This window comes from Eulemur rufifrons, chromosome 15, assembly GCF_041146395.1.
Source record: "Eulemur rufifrons isolate Redbay chromosome 15, OSU_ERuf_1, whole genome shotgun sequence".
Classification (NCBI taxonomy): Eukaryota; Metazoa; Chordata; class Mammalia; order Primates; family Lemuridae; genus Eulemur; species Eulemur rufifrons.
Window position 1 is genome coordinate 82,429,415 of NC_090997.1, and position 18,297 is coordinate 82,447,711.

Consider the following 18,297-nt stretch of genomic DNA (forward strand, 5'->3'; position numbering starts at 1 on the left):
GCCAGTGACTGTGATCCCAGTTGGAGCCCGACACAGAAGTCAACAAGCAGAAGAAGGAGAGAAATGTGGACTGAATTCTAATAATTAATATAAGCTCCAAATCTCACAATGCTGAGCCAACTACATCCTTGGACTTTTCACCTATCCAAGCCAATAAACTCTCCCCTTCTTTCTTAAATCAGAAAATGGGTTTTCTATCTCTTAATGTAGAACCCATCCACAAGGCCTATTTTTATTTGGGATTGTATCTATATAATGTAAGAAGGAACACCTTAAAGTGCATTTCACAGATAATCCCAAATATTTATTATGGCCATTAATGGTAAGTGTCCCATAACTCTTACCAGCACAGCTTGCTAACCAACACTGGAATAACATTAAGCGTTTTGAATTTCACCTCCTCTCCTTCCCTTTCCCTCTTCTCTAATGGAGGTGTTTAATGAGTAGTGAAAAGTCCCAAAAGGTGAATGGAGAAAATAACTGGGCGATCAATCCCAAAGGCTAAAGTAGCAAACCTCAAAGATATTCAGTCAAGTCAATGAAAAATTGTTTAGCTTCCCTGCAATTACACACGTTGCTCTTCCTGGTATACTGCTGGAGAGTGGACAGTAGATTTTTCTTTTGAATGCTCGTGTTTGAAATATTCAGTACTATCAAAGAATAGCTATCTGCCTTATAAATTTGTTTCCACATTATTCTAGAAGACCTAAGTTAATGACTTCATAGAACTTATGAGGTTGTATTGGATTTGTTTTACAGTTTTGTATTATGCAATGATATAATTAAATAATATTTGATCCACACCAAAGAAATGTATGTGATACATCTGTAAGTGATGAAACATAATTTAAAATACCTAGAACCACCATTCAACATAAAAACTACAACATTGTCAACACCAGGGAATCTATTTTTGTCTTCCTCCAATCACATCCTCCTACCACCTCTAGATAAAATCACTATTCTGAATTTGTGTTCAACAATCCCTTGTTTCTATATCATTTCATCACATATATATGTGTGACCCTAAACACTTATAACATATGTAGGCTTCTATGGCTTGATTGTTCATTCAACATTCTGTGATTCAACACATTCCTATGATTCACCCATGATGTTGAATATAGCTGTAGTTCATGTAATGTTCTCTGCTGGATAATATTAAGCCTATGCTTTCTATCTTTTACTGTTATTCAATTTTTTTTCCTCTTTTTTCATACCTAATGTAACCTGGGGACTAGGACAGAAAGAACAGTGTCTGTATGAAAAGATCATGGCAGGAACATAGTTTTTTCTCAGAAGTTACTGATATAAAGAGAAATCTGGTGAGTTTATCTATTACAGCTTTCTTAGACCAAATTGCAGTGTTGTCCTCATCAACAAACCTAAGTGGAAACTATGAGGAAGTAGTCGTCACACTTCATTACAGTTTTCAGAAGTGAAAGGAAAGTACTTACCTTGTTTCTCTTTAAAACACTTAACATACAGTTCATACTAAAGTCAAAAATGCTATCCTTCAGTTGGGACTGTGTTTCTGTACTATGCCAAAAACCTGGTTAAAAATTGAAATGCAAGGATATCATATAACAATTTAAAGGAAAAAAATACTAATATATGCTATAGTATAGACAAGCTTCAAAAACATTATGCTAATTGAAAGAAGGAAGATGCAAAATATCATATATTCTGATCTATGTATGCTATAATGTATATACCGTGTCTAGGAAGGGCAAATTTCAGTTGCTCAGAAAGCAGATCAGTGATTGCCTGGGGCTGGGGCAGGAGTGAGGATTAACTGGGAATGGGCAGCCGGGAACTCCTGGATCACTGGGGTGATAGAAATGTTCTAAAACTGGGTTGCAGTGATGGTTGCACAACTCTATAAATTTACTAAAATCATTTTAAGGATGACTTTTATAGTATGTAAATTGTAATTCCATAAAGCTGCTAAAAATTGAAATGTTGTCATGATGTCTCCGAAATACTAAATCTGGTTCATTTTTTCACTTCACTTAATGCCATCTGTAGGTTGTTTGGCCTTTTGAAGAAATAGCTTCAGTCTGCTAAATTTGAACATTTACATTTACTGTGTACGTGCCCATTTTAAAGTAAAACTAGAATAAAAAAGAAAAAAAACATTAATAGCAATGTGAAAAGACCTGCTCATGAAGATAGTATCTGAGTAAGAATGAGCTGGATCACTTGCTAAGGGGCCTAGAATATGGCATCGGAAAGACAACCACCAGTTCACACGCAAGCAGAGAAATCCTAAAACAGCAGCAGATTTCCCGAGGGATCTTATGTCATGATGAGGAAGGATTACAGGAAACTTCTACTAACACTTTATTTTCCTTCCTGGAGCTCCGGGAGAGGTTTCAGTAACTCAGTGGACAGGTCAATAGCTACTTACGCTATAGAGTTACCCACAGCCCTTATTATAACTTATGTCCCGCCTACCTGTTTTTAAAACCCTCTTCTCTTTTGTCAGAGGCATGCAAGGTTTTTGTTTCCAGAAGTTTGCAACTCTTAGTCCAGTTTGGTTTGTGAAGTGGTGGATGTTAATGAAAGTAGGACATTTCGTGCATATCTTCAAGGGAAACCAACTACAGAAAGCCAGGAATAAAAGGATGGTTTGGCCAAATCGATCCCACTCTTTCCATCATTTTGAAGGACACAGAGCATTTTTACCTCAATATGGCCCAAACCAAAAGCAAAAATACGGGAAAAGAAAGCTAAAACATTTTCAAATATTTTTTAAAACTTATGATGTTTGTGGAGCCGAGGAGGAAGAAAATTGTTTAGATAATTTAAGCTGTTTTCTCAAAATACCAACTTGTCTGTTATCTTTATATTATGTTTTTGGAGAAAAACTTGGCATGGAGTATCCTAATAATGAAAATTCCTCTGATGGTTTTGCATACATAGAAACAGCGTAAGTGAAGTCTGCTAATGTAGAGTTTAATATTTCAGAAACAAGCAGTCAGAAAAAGACATTCTCACTCTCAACACTTTTCCTGTAGAGAAAATTGTAAGATGACAGAGTGTTGTTGCCATCTTACAAATAGCCATCAGCCCAGCGTATACTAGATTTTTTTTTCATGTTATGAAAAGACGACTTAAAAAAAAAAATAGACATCAGTCACTTGATTTAAAAATTCACGGGATGTGAGAAAGAATATTTTATTCCTATATGTCATGTTTTAATAGGTGAAAGACAAAAAAAAATCTGCAGAGGCTTTGAGATAAAATTACTTTTTTAACTAGTTTCACATGGTGTGTGTCAGTAACACTTCCAGTATCAAAGATGGAAGTCAAATACAACGTGAGCCGTTTTTACATGTCAATGTTTTATTTTTAAAAAGAACATGTCTGAACCAAATAAATTATATTCATATTGTCTTTTAAAGATTTTTTTAAATTTGAAAAAGAGAGTGTATCCTCACCTTTAAGTGTATGTGTAGAAGTAATAACACAAATTGAAGGAACCCAATGGTGGGGGAGGGAGAAGGCACCTTTTGATCAGGAGTCCTTGCCACAGTGAAAAGAACTATTAAAACTAAGGAAAAAAGTGGAAATGCTGTCTAACCTACATAATTTATGTAAAGCTGGCTCTTTATTGTTTGAGAAGTCTATAAGGCTTTTGATCCAATGGATAAAAATCCACAGGGGATGAGGAGGTAAACATTTATTCTAAGATTATCTGTCATTAGGAAATTGACTTTGAACACTTTTTAAAAGAAGGCAATTAAAGAGGGAGAAAAGAATGAAAAATAATTGGAATCAAATAGTCATTGGTAGAAACAGAAAAATTTAAGGTGAAACACTTAAGCCTTTCATGCTTTTGTTGAAATAACAATAGACCATAATTTTTAAAATTTCTTCTTAAAGTAAAAATATAAGCAATATATGCAATAATTGGTTCAGTTCCTAGATGATTTTTTAAGACTTGATTTTTTTAGACTTAAAATATGTATGAATATGAATACATATATGAAAATTAAGATAAAATGTACTTCCAGTAACACTAAAATAAAGACTTCATGATTCCATCACCTGCCCCCATTTAATGGGAAATGATACGTAAATATTATTATTAGAGAGTTACGATAATTTTTTGTTCTTTTCTAAAAGTTTAAAGTCTGTATTCAATAGTGTCATTTTATAAATTATTTCTGTATATTTGGTTGATTTGTTGACTGAGGGTTCCCCTATCACCAGTAGCAAAAGTCTGCTCCATTTTCCATATGTATAAACCTCCAAAGCAAGTCTAAATTTTTTCATGATGCAAACATATGACTAGTATCTTCTTTTACCCATTTTGAGTCTCCCACCCAGTGGAGATTCATCTTGGGATCCTTGATCATGGTCATACGGAGTGTAAATCACAAAGCAAAACACAGAACTTGTAGTGGGATGAATGGGGGCATGGCCCTGAAAACACCTTAATTTTGACTGCTGGTCTCCAGAACTGTGAGAAAATAAATTTCTGTTGTAAACCATCCAGTTTACCACCCAAATAATTTATTACAGCAGCTCTAGGAAATAAATATTATAATACAAGTGTTGTGCTTTAAAATCTTTAAATATATTCATCATTCATGAATACAAAGACAAGGGCTTTTCAAGATATTGGCCTTTCTTTATGAGGATAAAATTGGAGGCCAGAATTCTAGAATGTGACCATGTGGGCTATAGGTTGAACTGAATTTTTTTTTTACTGGGCTCTAATTTGAAAAGTTGGTAATAAAATACTGAAGAACTGACAACAGTTCATCTTCATTGTGAATATTTATTAATAATGTCCTTTTCTAAGAAACTAAAGTAATTATTTAGAATTAGGCCCATACCTAGGCAAAAGGGAAAATCATTTATCAATGGAATTCCTCTATTTTTTTAAAAATCGCAAAACATTCAAAAGTGATGCTAACCTAGAATCAATTTTAAAATAAACATTTCAAATAAAAAGTTATATCAGCATTTTAATCTATGTTGACTGCTTTTTTAAAAAGTGTAGTTGGCCAGGTGTGGTGGTGCATACCTGTAGTCCCAGCTACTCAGGAGACTAAGGCAGGAGGATTGCCTCAGCCCAGGAGTTAGAGGTTACAGTGAGCCATGGTGATGCCACTGCACTCCAGCCTAGGTGACAGAGTGAGACTCTATCTCAAAAAAACAAAAAAACAAAAAAAAAAAAGAAAAGAAAAGAAAGAAAGAGTAGATATTTTGCATAGGTAAAGAAAGTTGTGATTTTTTACTTCCAGAATCAAACATTTGATAATATCAGTGACTTACTATGAGATTCTTATATAACATGCTAGAACTTTATTCCATCAAGGTTTGGACTTAATGAATTTAATTTGGGGAAAAAAATAATTGCTAATGAAACAATCATTTTTATTACCCCCCAAAATGAAGGAAATGACTAGTTATAGTTTAACACTGAAAAAGTTTTAATTTTGTGACTGAAACCATGAACTGTTTTCCATCCAAAATAATGGAATGCTAGATTTTTTTGGAAATGCATCTCCCTTCCCCTTCCACATACACACATCTTTAGTGCTTAATTTTTTAGAGAAGGGTTTTCTTTGTTGTTATTACTGAAAATCTTATATTCTATATATTCTTACCCCTCGCCCAAAGTGGAAATGGAAAGAAAAATGGAATGCTACTGCTAAAAAGGGCCCTAGAGATATAATATAGCAACAACTACCATCACAACAACCACCAGTATTTATAAGTGTTTACTATATAGTATGCACTAAATGAAGTCATTTCATGTACATCATCTCAGTTGGCACTATGGGGCCCATCCCTGCTGTCACCACATTACAGAGGAGGACACTGAGACCCAGACAAGTTAAAGGGCTTGTCCAAGTTCACACAACTACTTAGGTGTGTAAGCAGAACTTGGACCCAGTCCCTCAGTGAACAGTCCCAGAGTGTTCTACTGCACCACAAAAACTTAAGAGAAAATATGTAAAAAGAACAAAAATCATAGCTCCATTAAGGACTTTCATGGTTTATAATTTGATAGAATATGAGCTTAAGGACTTACATGTTTTATAATTTGATAGGATGTGAGCTTTACCTTTCCTATCCAACATTTAGTTCACTCTTCCACTCAAATTCGTTTGAGAGGCATTATACTCTGCCCTTCCTGGGCAAATTGTTTCATCGTGGTCAGCTTTGCAATTAGGTTAAAAGGAAAAAGAACTTACTTATTCATGTGAGAGGAAGAAGTTTAGTATCTGCCTAACATTCTAGCTTAAAATAATATTGGCTTTATCTAAAATATGTCAGAGTGACCAGTTGGAAAGACCCCAGTGCAGTCAATCAACTGTTTGTTTTGTCTATGGAGTAACCCCCCCAAAATAGTTTGGCAAATTTTATTACTGAATTGATCTAACCCATGTCTATTTCTGTGTGGGAGCTGTGTGGTGTACTCAAACGCACTAGATGAAGAATTCCTAAATTCTTCTACTAATGGTTCCTTAAAATTGATTTAGAGCTTCTAACTAAAGAATAGTCCTCCTCTCTCTTTACAAATTTTAGGAATGAGAATCGGATGATGCTCCTCATCACAGGTCATGAATCTGGACGTACAGCTCTTCATCCTAATGAGTCCCCAAAAAGGAAAACCAAGACAGCCAATGCCTGAAGTTTATTGTTGTTACCATTGTTGTCATTGGTATAATAACATCTACAGTAAATCTTCAAATGACATAAGAGTCCTAGGCCTATCTTCTCTTAACCCTGAGTAGGTTGAAAGTTGGAAATAATAAGAAAAACCATTTTTTCAGGTATAATTTCTAGTGGTGAATTCTATGAACGAAATTGTGTACCCCTAAAATTCATGTCGAAGTCCTATCTCCCATTGTGACTGTGTTTGGAGTCACAGTAATTTCGTTTAAATTTAGGAGGTAATTAAGTTTAAATGAGGTTATGGCAGGGGTGGAATCCTAATCTGACAGATAGAGCTGGTGGCCTTGTATGGGGAAGATTCTGTGTGTGTGTGTGTGTGTGTGTGTGTGTGTGTGTATTTGTGTGTGTGTTTCTCTCTGCCTCTTTCTGCCCCTCTGTACACACTCAGAAGAAAGGCCACATAAGGACAGTGAGAAGGTGGCCATCTGCCAGCCAGGAAGAGAGCCCTCACTAGAACCTGACCATGCTGGCACCTTAATCTCAGATTTCCAGACTCCACAACTGTGAGAAAATAAATTTCCATTGTTTAAGCCTGTGGCCTCCAACTCCCAGGCCATGGACAGGTACCCGTGGACTGTTAGGAACTGGGCCGCACAGAAGGAGGTGAGTGGTGGGTGAGCAAGAGAAGCTTCATCTGTATTTGCAGCCACTCCCCATTGCTCATGTCACCGCATAAGCTCCACCTTCTGTCAGATCAGCAGCGGCATTAGATTCTCATAGGAGCATGAACCCTACTGTAAACTGTGCATGCGAGGGATCTAGGTTGTGTGCTCCTTATGAGAATCTAATGCCTGATGATCTGAGGCAGAGCTGAGGCTGTGATGCTAGCACCAGGGAGTGGCTGCAAATACAGATTATCATTAGCAGAGCGGTTTCATTGCACAATAAATGTAATACCCTTGAATCATCCTGAAACCATCCCCCTCCCCCGTTCATGGAAGAATTGTTTTCCGTGAAACCAGTCCCTGGTGCCAACAAGGTTGGGGACTGCTGGTTTAAGCCACCTGGTCTATGGCATTTTGTTACGGGAGCCTGAGCCTACTAAGACAGTATACTACTGTAAAACCTTGAAAGTATGTCAGAAAAATTAAAATTAAAACAAAGCTTTCTACCTGATCTCAGCCTTTAGAAATATACCTGCTACATGATCATATTGATAAAAAATAACAAGGAATTTGGAGGGCTTTAGTGAGTTCCAATGATTGTTAGTAAATAGCTTTTACAACCCACACATTTTTACTGGTCTATCCTCAAGAAGAGTAATTTATAAAGCCGTTTTACTGAAGGTAAATTAGTGACAACGTTAGTTGTAGTGGCTCACATTGATGCATCTTCTCAGACATGTAGCCACAGGCAAGTTGTTACATGTTTTTCAACTGACTCTGAGCTCCAGATAAGAGCTGAAGCCCACTAAAACTTGATTTGGACTAATTATAAACTTCACAGGGAACTTGTCTGCAAAAAATCAATGAAGCTAGGTTATACACAAAGGGAACTTTCTGTCTGAGGCAAACAAAAGATTCAGGTCCTTATATATAGTTAACTTTATCCTTTATGTTGTAAATACACTGGCAGACACTGTGAATTAGCTTCTCCTCTTTTTACTAATAGATTCCCTCCAACCCCAAGTTTTAGCAGAACATATTTAGAGACCATATTTCCAAACTTTCCTCGCAGCTGTAGAGGCCAATGAATGAGAGCAGAATTGATATGTATAACTTCCAGATCCCATTATTGTAAGTAATCTGGGCCTGCCTTCTACCTGTTTTTCTCCACTTCCTGAGGGCTTGTGAGGATAAGCTGAATTCACTCATGTATGTTACCCCCAAAGGATGACAGAATAACAAGATAGAAAGAACTTGGGACCCTGGGTGTCCCTGTGGAACAGAGTCACCCAACTGCCTAGGTCTGCACTGATAGGAAAGAGAGAAGTAAATTTGTGGCTTGTCTGAGCCACTGTACTTTGTGGGTTTGTTAATACCTAAATAATGAGCACATCTTACAGTTTACAGTGTACCTTCCATATGCTATAATCTAAAACATCCATTAACTCATTCATTGAATATTTATTAAGTACATATTATATATCAGCCCTGCTGTAGGTTCTGAGTACACAACTGTGCAAGACACATCAAATCCCTGCACTCATGAAGCTTCTGTTACAGTTGGGGGTGAGGGTAGGCAGAGAGAAAATAACAAAGTAAACAAAATTTTAGAAATAATAATTTTAGAACATATTAGTAATGTAACATGAGGGCTCAAGAGTCAGAATTTGTATGTTTAAATCCAGACTCTGGTATTTATCCACTGTGATCACCAACCTCCAAGGATGACCCCTCCCTGAACCATACCTCCCTGTATTCACGCTCTTATATATGCCCTTCTCTTGAATCTGGGCAGGCCCCGTAACTCATTTTTGACCCATAGAACAAGGCAGTAGTGATGTTGTATAACTTCCAAGGCTAAGTCATAGAAGACTTTCAGCTTCCATCTGGGTCTTGGAGAATGCTCACTCTGGAGGAACCTGGCTACCGTGTAAGAAGTTCAGCCACCTGAGACTGCCAGGTAGCAGAAGCATGTGGAGAGGTTGTATGGAGAGAGATGCTGGGCCAGACTCTAGCTGCTCTAGCCATCCCAACTGAGGTCTGAATGTGAGCATGAAGAAGTCATTTGATACTCAGCCCAGTTGAGCATTTAGATGACCCCAGCTCCAGGTGCCTTCTGGCTGCAACTCAATAACAGACCAGAACCACCCAGCTGAGCCCAGTCAACCTACAGAACTAAGAGAAATAATAACAATTTAAGTCACTAATTTAGGGTATTACACAGCAATAGACAATAAGGACACCAACTTTGTGAATTAAACATTTCTTAATTTCCTTGTGCCTCAGTTTTCTCATCTGTAACGTTCCTACGTTATAAGGTTGTTGTTAGAGCTAAAGGAGTTAGTTGGAAAGTGCTTACAAGAGTGGCTGGTATATAGTAAACACTTAGGAAATGTCAGCTACTATTCTTTATTGGTAGTAAATAAAATAGGATGATGGAACAAAAATATTCTTAATTGGATGCTCAGGGAAGTTCTCACATGGAAAGTGACACTTGAGCTTAGATCTGAAAAATAAGGACTCAGCCATGCAGAGAGCCAGACAAAAGCACCCAAATGGAAGAACAGCAAGGACAAGGGTCCTAAGGTAGGCACTGGTATTGTGGCTTGGAGAAACACAGACATGGCCAGTGTAGTTGAAGGGTAGTAAGCAAAATAAAGAGTCACGCACGCCATGATAAGAAATCTGGATTTTATATAAAACATAATGAGAATCTTTGAAGATTTTAGGTAGGGGAATGAGTCTGTTGGAAATGGATTTTAGGAGGGCAAGAATGAAAATAAAAAGACCCTTTAGGAGACTGTTGTAATCATCTGAGTAAAAGATTGTGGTGACTTGAACCAGAGTTTAGCAGAGGAGATGGAAAGCAGAGGGAAGCTTTTGGGATATGCTTATTGAAAGAGTGGTCCTTGGACTGCTCATCAGGTTTCCACAGCAGAGATGAGATTTTAACTTTAACACAGTTCTAGCACTTATACTACTTAAACCATCTTAGACAGGGTTCTAAGCATTACACTCCAGGACAACTCAAGTCTGTCTCATTTTATATAATTCAGGGATCAATGGTTACAGATTCTTGTTAATAAATAAGGGATAACAGAATATAAGCTCTCTCACATTTATTGTGATTATTCACATAGGAAAAACCATTCAAAGCAATGATTCAAGTGGCAATATTGTCACTGACATCTCATGGGAACAGAATTCTTGACCATTTAGGGCCTCCTTGGTTCTCAGCCTCATAAAACCTAATAGTCTATTACCCTGGGTCTCTATTTAAAAATGCCACATTGCCCGGAAATATGTCATGTTCCTGAGGTCAGGATTCACGCTGTTATATTTCCCTGCTGGTCCTGGCATCTAAATCCCATGATTCTTGGCTCCTCAAAGCTAAAAGCACCTGCCACAAGGCAATAATCCCAAGGAGACAGTCACCAGAAGGAAGCTTTGATTCTTGTGCTCAGACTCTCCCAACCTGACAGGAAGGAGGCTGACAAGTTGACCAGTATCTTTTTTTGCCCATCAGTAAACCATATTTAACATATGAGTCCATTACAGGTGTCTCTTAATCCACAAGATTTATTCTTTAGGAAAACTTGCGAGGTTTTGCTTTCAAGCTTTCTTTTAAGACAGAATAGTCATGATTCAAGTGAGTTTTTCTAAAACCTCATTGTTACAGGGGAAAGTGTCTGGCACACATTTCTAATAAGACTTTCATTTCATATAACAGCTCTTTCTTTAGTAGTGACAGCAGAAAGGAGAGATAATACAGGAAATAAGAGAATGGAGGCAAAAGACCTGGCATGGTACATGATTCAGGCATTGTTCAGTCTTTTACCCTTCTGTCCTAACATTGAGAGGGTCTAATAAAATTATTCTAGTGTAACACTTAGGAGGACATTAAACTGGCTGCGTGAGGTTTTTCCCTCTCTCTGTCTGCCTGAGTTTGCTTCATCCCACTTGCCTCTTAGGGTAAACTCTGTCCTTCCAGTGCATAGAGGTGGCTGCTTTCAAAGCTGCATTACGGAACATGTGGAATGCAAGATTAACTCTTGGACCCAAAAAACTGAAGAGTCTTCCTTTAGACTTTCTTGTTGTTATTTGCCAGCTTTAAATCTCAGTATTGTGGCATCAGATCTACAATTCATTGAATTAAATTGAAAAAGAGGAGGTTAGGGTATGGTGAACAGCACGAGCACCTGTGCTTACTAAATGGAGTTATGCCCTGGGCTGTGACATTGGCATCACCATTATTGACCTTGTTAGATAGCCACCAAGCTCACCAGTGCCATCTTCACTGACTGACAAAAATGTAACAGGCCAGCACCACTGTAGTTTACAACAAGCAAAAGGAGATAATGCTCACTTTACGAAATAAATTAAAATTTAATAAAATAAAGTCAGACTTTGATGGACTTGTAATCTGAAGGTAGACAACAATCAGCAGCAAACAAAGGGTGCAGTGGCAATTACGTAGAAATGAGAAAGAGGTACCGACTTGCATAGAAAGTCAGAGAAATTGCTGAAGTGGTGGTGGCTACCATCAAATAGAAAGAATAAAACACCTGGAGGTGTTAATTAGAAGTGAAGAAAAAAAGAGAACTGGCAGTTTTGCTGGTTTGCCAGCCCACATGTCTCCTGGCCAAATGATGGGGAGTACAGGAAAAAGATTAAAATTTGAATTTAAAGGCATTTCCCCCCTCTGGGAAAGATAACATAATGGCATATGAAGTCAGTTCAAAAGAAGCCTGTGATATCTTCCTTCTCATAAGAAAGGAAGCAAATTATTCCATCCAAGTGCAACTGAATCAAATTTGAACTTCCTGTAAATTTATCAGTTGATAAACCAGGATTTAAGTTCAAGGATACATTCCATGCCTAATCTTCATTTTACAACTTTTGGAGATAAATTTTCCTTAGCACTGAAATCTTTCAAAGATAGCCTTTCTTGCAAAACACATTGTTAGAAGTGTGCAGCAAATTGGCCAGATGCCTCTTTAAAAGTCAGGTAAGAACTTTTAGAAAAGATCCCATACTTTCAAACCACTACTTTTCTATTTAGTGCTTTGAAACAGTCACGTTCAAAGTATTTCTTTCCTTGTTGAAAGGGTTAATACAGCTTTTCAGAAGTGCTTCTCTTCTCACAGGATATAGTTTATGTTTTGGGAGAATTTGGCACAGCTTAAGTTACAGCTTAACTGATTTGCTCAGTGGAATCCAACATGAAGTCATTTCCCCCACCCATTTGTCCCCAAGTGTTTATTAGAAGGGAAAGTCACAAAATTTGAAGAGAAAAAAGTATTATTCATATTAATATGCTTTCTTCAAGACTTCACATCAGCACACACAAGTGACAGCCTTCTTCACATCTTGCTCCCAAAATTCCCTTATGGAATTTTAGAAATACCCTAAAGTTTATTATCAGCCCACTAACCCTTCTCAGCTTAAATGTATCACTGGAAGATAAATTGGCATGGGACTTAATTATTGCTTATATTGCTATAAAGAAAAATAATTGCTAGACATAAAACTCAGTTTGTGGCACGAGGCTAGTTTTGCTACCTTCTAGAAATTGCTATTTTTAAGTTTTCAACATTGAAAAAATATACAGACATCAGAAATCTACTCAGTGGTACGTATTACTGCAATTGTTCCTACCCCCAAAACAGCTGGAGCAGCCTAGCAGTTAAGGTATAGTAGAGAACCAGACCAAAAAAAAAAAGTGACTCCAAGAAGAAAAATCACAACTTAATAGCCTGGTATGTGGTAAGGCCATAGTTCAGATTCTTAATTATTATTCCATTCCAGAGCCCAAATAAATTATTTGTGGTTATTTTGCAAATATCTCAGTAATCCCCGCCCCCAGACATACACACACACACACACACACACACATTTTACAAAGTATTGGCCAATGCCCATTTTCACACAGCCCTTTAGTCTAAAAATAACTTTAACTTTCATGTTTTACCAAGACTGAGAAAAGGGAGGGCAAATCAAAGAAAACTAGTTTAAGGATCAGTGGGGGAATTTTTTAACAGGCCTGGTGGGTGTCCTCTTCATGCTGTCTTGAATCTCAGATTAAATTATTATAGTTTCTGTGTTGTAGTACTGGGTCATTTGTACATGAAGACAAAGGCAACTTCAACTTGATATTTCTGTCATCCCTGCTGTGGGAAGAGTCCTTTCCCTGGTTTATAACATCAATCACTCTTGCAATAAATCTTGGTGGTGGATATGGCCATTTAAATCTCCACCTGCACAAACAACAGAAAATAAGAGAGCTCATAAATCTCTACACTGGTGATTAACAAATTTTGGATCCTCAGCAAAGATATTATGGAGGGGGGGGTCACTAATTCATTAATAAAGACTGATTTGCTGACAACCTGTTTAGTTTACAGCATAGGGGGAAAGCAAACAAGACCCTGTTAACAAAACAAAACGTTAGAGGTTAGTGAATTCCCAGCTGAGCCCAGGATCAGAGATATGATATCTTAATGTAGGAGAGGGCTTTAGAGTCTGAGCCAAATGCTCAGAAGCTGCTCTTGTGTTTTGCTCCAGCCACTCATCTTCAATGCCTACCTGCAAGGAAAGAAAACCTGGAGAGGAGCTAGCAAGAGATATTTATGCATTCAGTTTCCCTGGTTTCTTTCCAATAATTTCATTCAATCTCTAGGTTCCAGTTCCCTTTGCTTTTCTACTTATTCCCCAGAAGATTTTCTTATTCTCCAAGGAAGATGGTCTGAGGTGGGGTTAAGGATGGAAAAGAACCTTTCCCAAAGGGCTAATCCTGCTTTGTGTTTTATAGTGTCAGCTTCTCATGAGGAACCCTGGCAGCAAAGAGGATGGAAGAAGACAAAGGCAGCTGCATTGAGAGGGAAGATGCATCGCAGGAAGTCCCAGGCAAGGTGACCTCTGAGAGGAACGAAGACTCGTAAGACTAAATTAAATGCATTTCTAGAAAGAAATTGAGGGGACAGTTTTCATTTTATCAAAAAAAAAAAGATTATTAACTAACAGAATATTTTCCACACACTCATATTACCCTATCTCATTCCCTACTCACCCCACTAAATTGTGTGCGGTTGTGTGTGGGTGTGCAATGGTCCAGTGTGTTTGTGTATACACTAGCAGTGCCTTGATGTCTTTAAAGTGACCAGGGACAGAAGAATTTTTTTGTACTTGCTCTGCCATTATCATAAAGATTCTGCAAAGCACTTGTTTTCTTAGTTTGTCCCAGGTAAGGTAGGAAGATATCTTGGTAAAACCTTGGAGTGTTACAGGGTGTTGGCAGGAGGCAGTTGATACCCCCTGGATCTTAATCAGTGTTCTCTTGGGAGATTTGTGGGTGGAAGGCCCAGAAAGAGCAAAAGGATGCGGTGGTTGTTCTAATGTTTTCAGTAACAACCAGCTTTAACGTCTTAAGAGAGAACGGAGGCTTCAGAGATGGACAGGAGGCGAGAGGCTGTGAGTGCAGCTTGCTCCTGCTGGGCCGAGGCCACAGTGGAAGAGGGTGGCTGGGACGTGCCGGTTGCAGTTGAGTTGATTTACACTGCAGGTTGGAAATCAGGGTCTGTGCGTGAGAGAGCTTCCCTCCGGTTGTGAAAGGGGTCTAAGAGCTTTGCTGGGTCCTGACAGGCCCCTCCCCTGGGCTGCAAGGATCCGCCTCTCTATTCCCCAGATAAATTCCTAGTGTCCACCAAATTCCTCAGCGCTCTCTCACACTCCTCTGCGGCCACAACTGCACTCTGGGGGTGGGGAAACAGAGCGCCGGGTTCCTTCTCCAGGTTCCTTCTCACCACTCTGCGAAGGGGAGAGGGGTGTGAGACCCAGCCAGATCCCAACTCCAACTCCCAACACGAGGTGGCTGCTCTATACTCGGGGGGCCCACTGGTTTCAGGGTCTCTCTCCCTCCCTCTCTCATCCACTCTCCCAAACATGTCCACCGGCTCCCTCAGCGATGTGGAGGACCTTCAAGAGGTGGAGATGCTGGAATGTGACGGGCTGAAAATGGACTCGAACAAGGAGTTTGTGACTTCCAACGAGAGCACCGAGGAGAGCTCCAACTGCGAGAACGGCTCTCCCCAGAAGGGCCGCGGGGGCCTGGGCAAGAGGAGGAAGGCGCCCACCAAGAAGAGCCCGTTGAGCGGGGTCAGCCAGGAGGGGAAGCAGGTCCAGCGCAACGCGGCCAACGCGCGCGAGCGGGCCCGCATGCGGGTGCTGAGCAAGGCCTTCTCCAGGCTCAAGACCACCCTGCCCTGGGTGCCCCCGGACACCAAACTCTCCAAGCTGGACACGCTCAGGCTGGCGTCCAGCTACATCGCCCACTTGAGGCAGATCTTGGCTAACGACAAGTACGAGAACGGTTACATTCACCCGGTCAACCTGGTGAGTCTTCCCGGGCTGCGGCTGCAGCGGCCTCGGCGCTCCCGCGAGGTGTCGTGTGCGCGCGGGGCTGGGAGTGGGGGTGCGGACGCGGCGGTGACTTACACGCCTCGGCGCCTACGCCGCCGGCCCAGTGCCTCTAGGGACCGGTGGCGAGCGGTCCCGACATGGCCCCCGCTCTCTGCCCTACAAACCTCCGGAGCAGGAGCGATTTATGCGAGGGTTTGACGTGGCAGCCCAATTAGAGGTTTGAAGCTGCCACAGAGGAGAGATCCCCGCGCCCACGACATCCCCACTGGCGTGGATCGGCTGGTGCGGAACAGGGAGCACCAAGGAGACGCTGCGCGCCAAGGAGGCATTTTATTAATCCCTTTATTCCCCTTATAGCTGAGAGTGAAACTTGATTTTACTTTCTAATTCTTGTAAATAAAAACACTCCATTTCATTCCCAAGCATATTTAGGACTATTAGATAAGGACACATAAGGCCCCGCCCCCGTAATTATCCACGCGAGCCCCCCAACTATGTAAATATTCCGTGCTTCTCCTGTAAGTGGATTAACGTTTTAAAATCCCAGTTCTAGCAAATATCAGCATAATCAGTAAATTCTCACAAGCATTAGTGTAATAAATAAGATTTAAAAAGGTCACTCTTATCCAAGATTTAAGAAGTGTACCTTTGTATCTTAAAAATAGTAATGCCCTTTGAACCTAACTTTTTAAAATACAAAAAAAGTAATACTCGTTGAGTCTACTTTTTTTAAATGCGTTTTACTGTTTAAGAAATATATTTAAATTCCTTTTACATTTGATTTCATTCTAAAACTTTGTGCTCTAAAGAAAAACAACAACAGCAACTTACTAGGACCTCTGTTTATATATGATAAGAAGGAGAGGTTTTCCTCTTAAAAGTCAAGTCTTATCAGCCAGCACTAGAGAGAGAGGTTTGAATTGTCTTCTCACCGAACTGGTCTCAGGAATTCGGGGGAGGGGATGAAAAAGCCATATTTTGCCATGAAAAATAGTTTTTCCTCCAACTGAACGTTTAGTTTTTTTCAATGAGATGAGTAAATAGCTTTTTAAAATCTGGACCTAAAATGAAAGTATTGCCCAGGAACATTTACAATTGCTATTGCCGTCATCTTTGAATAAGAAACTTAAATGAGCTTTATTATAAAACAGCCTGGAGAAAGGAAGAGAAAGCTTTGCTTTCTCAGCCTAGTACGAAAACGACCTTAAATAAAACATCCGTGTATGTTTCGTTAGCAATATTTTTTCCCCTTAAACGCCAGTGATCAATTTAGAAACTGTGGTCAAAGCCTGCGTTTGTGATGGAGGAAACCAAAGTCAGCACCAGAGAAATGGGGTGAAGCCCAGAGGGGTCGGAGACCTGGCCACCGCCTCCGAAAGGGAACAGGAGGGCGCCGGGCCCGAACCCGGTGCCCAGTAGACACAAGGTCCTTCTTAACTTCCGCGCTCAGGTTCACCAGCATCTGCCACACCGCACCGGCCACTCTCGGTTCGCCCACGGCCTCCTCTCTCGGGTTTTACTTAGAACCCAGTATAGCCCTTTTTGCTCTTATCCTAAAAGCCCACCACCACCACCTCGAGCGCGACTTGGCGCCAAGGCAGCTTTTCGCTTTATCCAGCCACCGGCACACTAGGACAGGAGTAAATTGCAGAGATAACGTCTCTCCAGCTCACTGCCTGCCCCCACCGCGCCCCCTCCTTTCACCTCAGCCTCCAAGCCCACCCCACCCCTTCCGCCACGGTCACTTACTTCCTCCACCCTCTTCTCTCCTGCAGACGTGGCCCTTTATGGTGGCCGGGAAACCCGAGAGTGACCTGAAAGAAGTGGTGACCGCGAGCCGCTTATGTGGAACCACGGCGTCCTGACCTTGGAGGTGCGAGTGTGGGAAAGGCGCGCTCCCCGGGGGGAGCGGGCCCCGGGAAGGCGACCCCTGCCCTCCCTACTCTCTGTCTCTGCTTCCCCCACGCAACGCTCCTCTCTCTGTCCCACCCCGCGAGAACACTTTACAACGACGAGGAGATTCGTTTCCAAACCAGAGGAGATCAATTGTTCTTACAGAGATTCCCATCTATTTAACTTTATTAACTTCTACCGTAAATGACTCTGCGAGCCTTGCTGGTCCAAGTGCAATATGTAATTATAAATATATAAATAGATAATAAGAGCCTATCAATGTGTATCTTTTGTACAATACGTTGTAAAATGTAGATCATAGAATAGCTGACTTTGACAGTCACATTTATAAAGTAATTCACTTAAAGATATATATTTTTTTCAAACAAGTTTTGCTACTTTTGAAAATAAATCTTTCTTTATATTGCTAAAAGCATTGATGTGATTTTTTTTTAAAAAAATATTTGGAATAGAAAAGTGGGAAACTATGGGGAAGTTTGATAATAAAAGTGGTCCTTTTAAACCTCAATCCAAACTACCAGAGATAGACAAGGATTAAATATGAATTCCACTGTGAAAGTGCAGGTTATATTTTATACTGAAACGTTAAAAAGAAACTTCTGCAAGCTACTTTTAAGACCATTAGAAATAACGTAACTGTAAACAAAGAATGGGAAGGATG

General features: G+C 39.9%; 1 protein-coding gene across 1 annotated transcript; it reads left to right on the top strand.

Moving 5' to 3' along the window:
• The first annotated feature begins 15,042 nt into the window (after positions 1–15,042).
• TCF21 (transcription factor 21) lies at positions 15,043–17,843 on the top strand. Its single transcript, XM_069488308.1, has 2 exons — positions 15,043–15,695; positions 17,498–17,843. The coding sequence occupies exons 1-2, from the start codon at positions 15,246–15,248 to the stop codon at positions 17,585–17,587; spliced, it is 540 nt and encodes a 179-aa protein (XP_069344409.1). The 5' UTR covers positions 15,043–15,245; the 3' UTR covers positions 17,588–17,843.
• Positions 17,844–18,297: the final 454 nt, after the last annotated feature.

Excerpts from the sequence above, each read along its gene's own strand:
- TCF21 (XM_069488308.1), top strand. The coding sequence starts at position 15,246 with ATGTCCACCGGCTCCCTCAGCGATGTGGAGGACCTTCAAGAGGTGGAG. Across the intron at positions 15,696-17,497 it reads ACATTCACCCGGTCAACCTG|ACGTGGCCCTTTATGGTGGC; the intron begins GTGAGTCTTCCC and ends TCTCTCCTGCAG.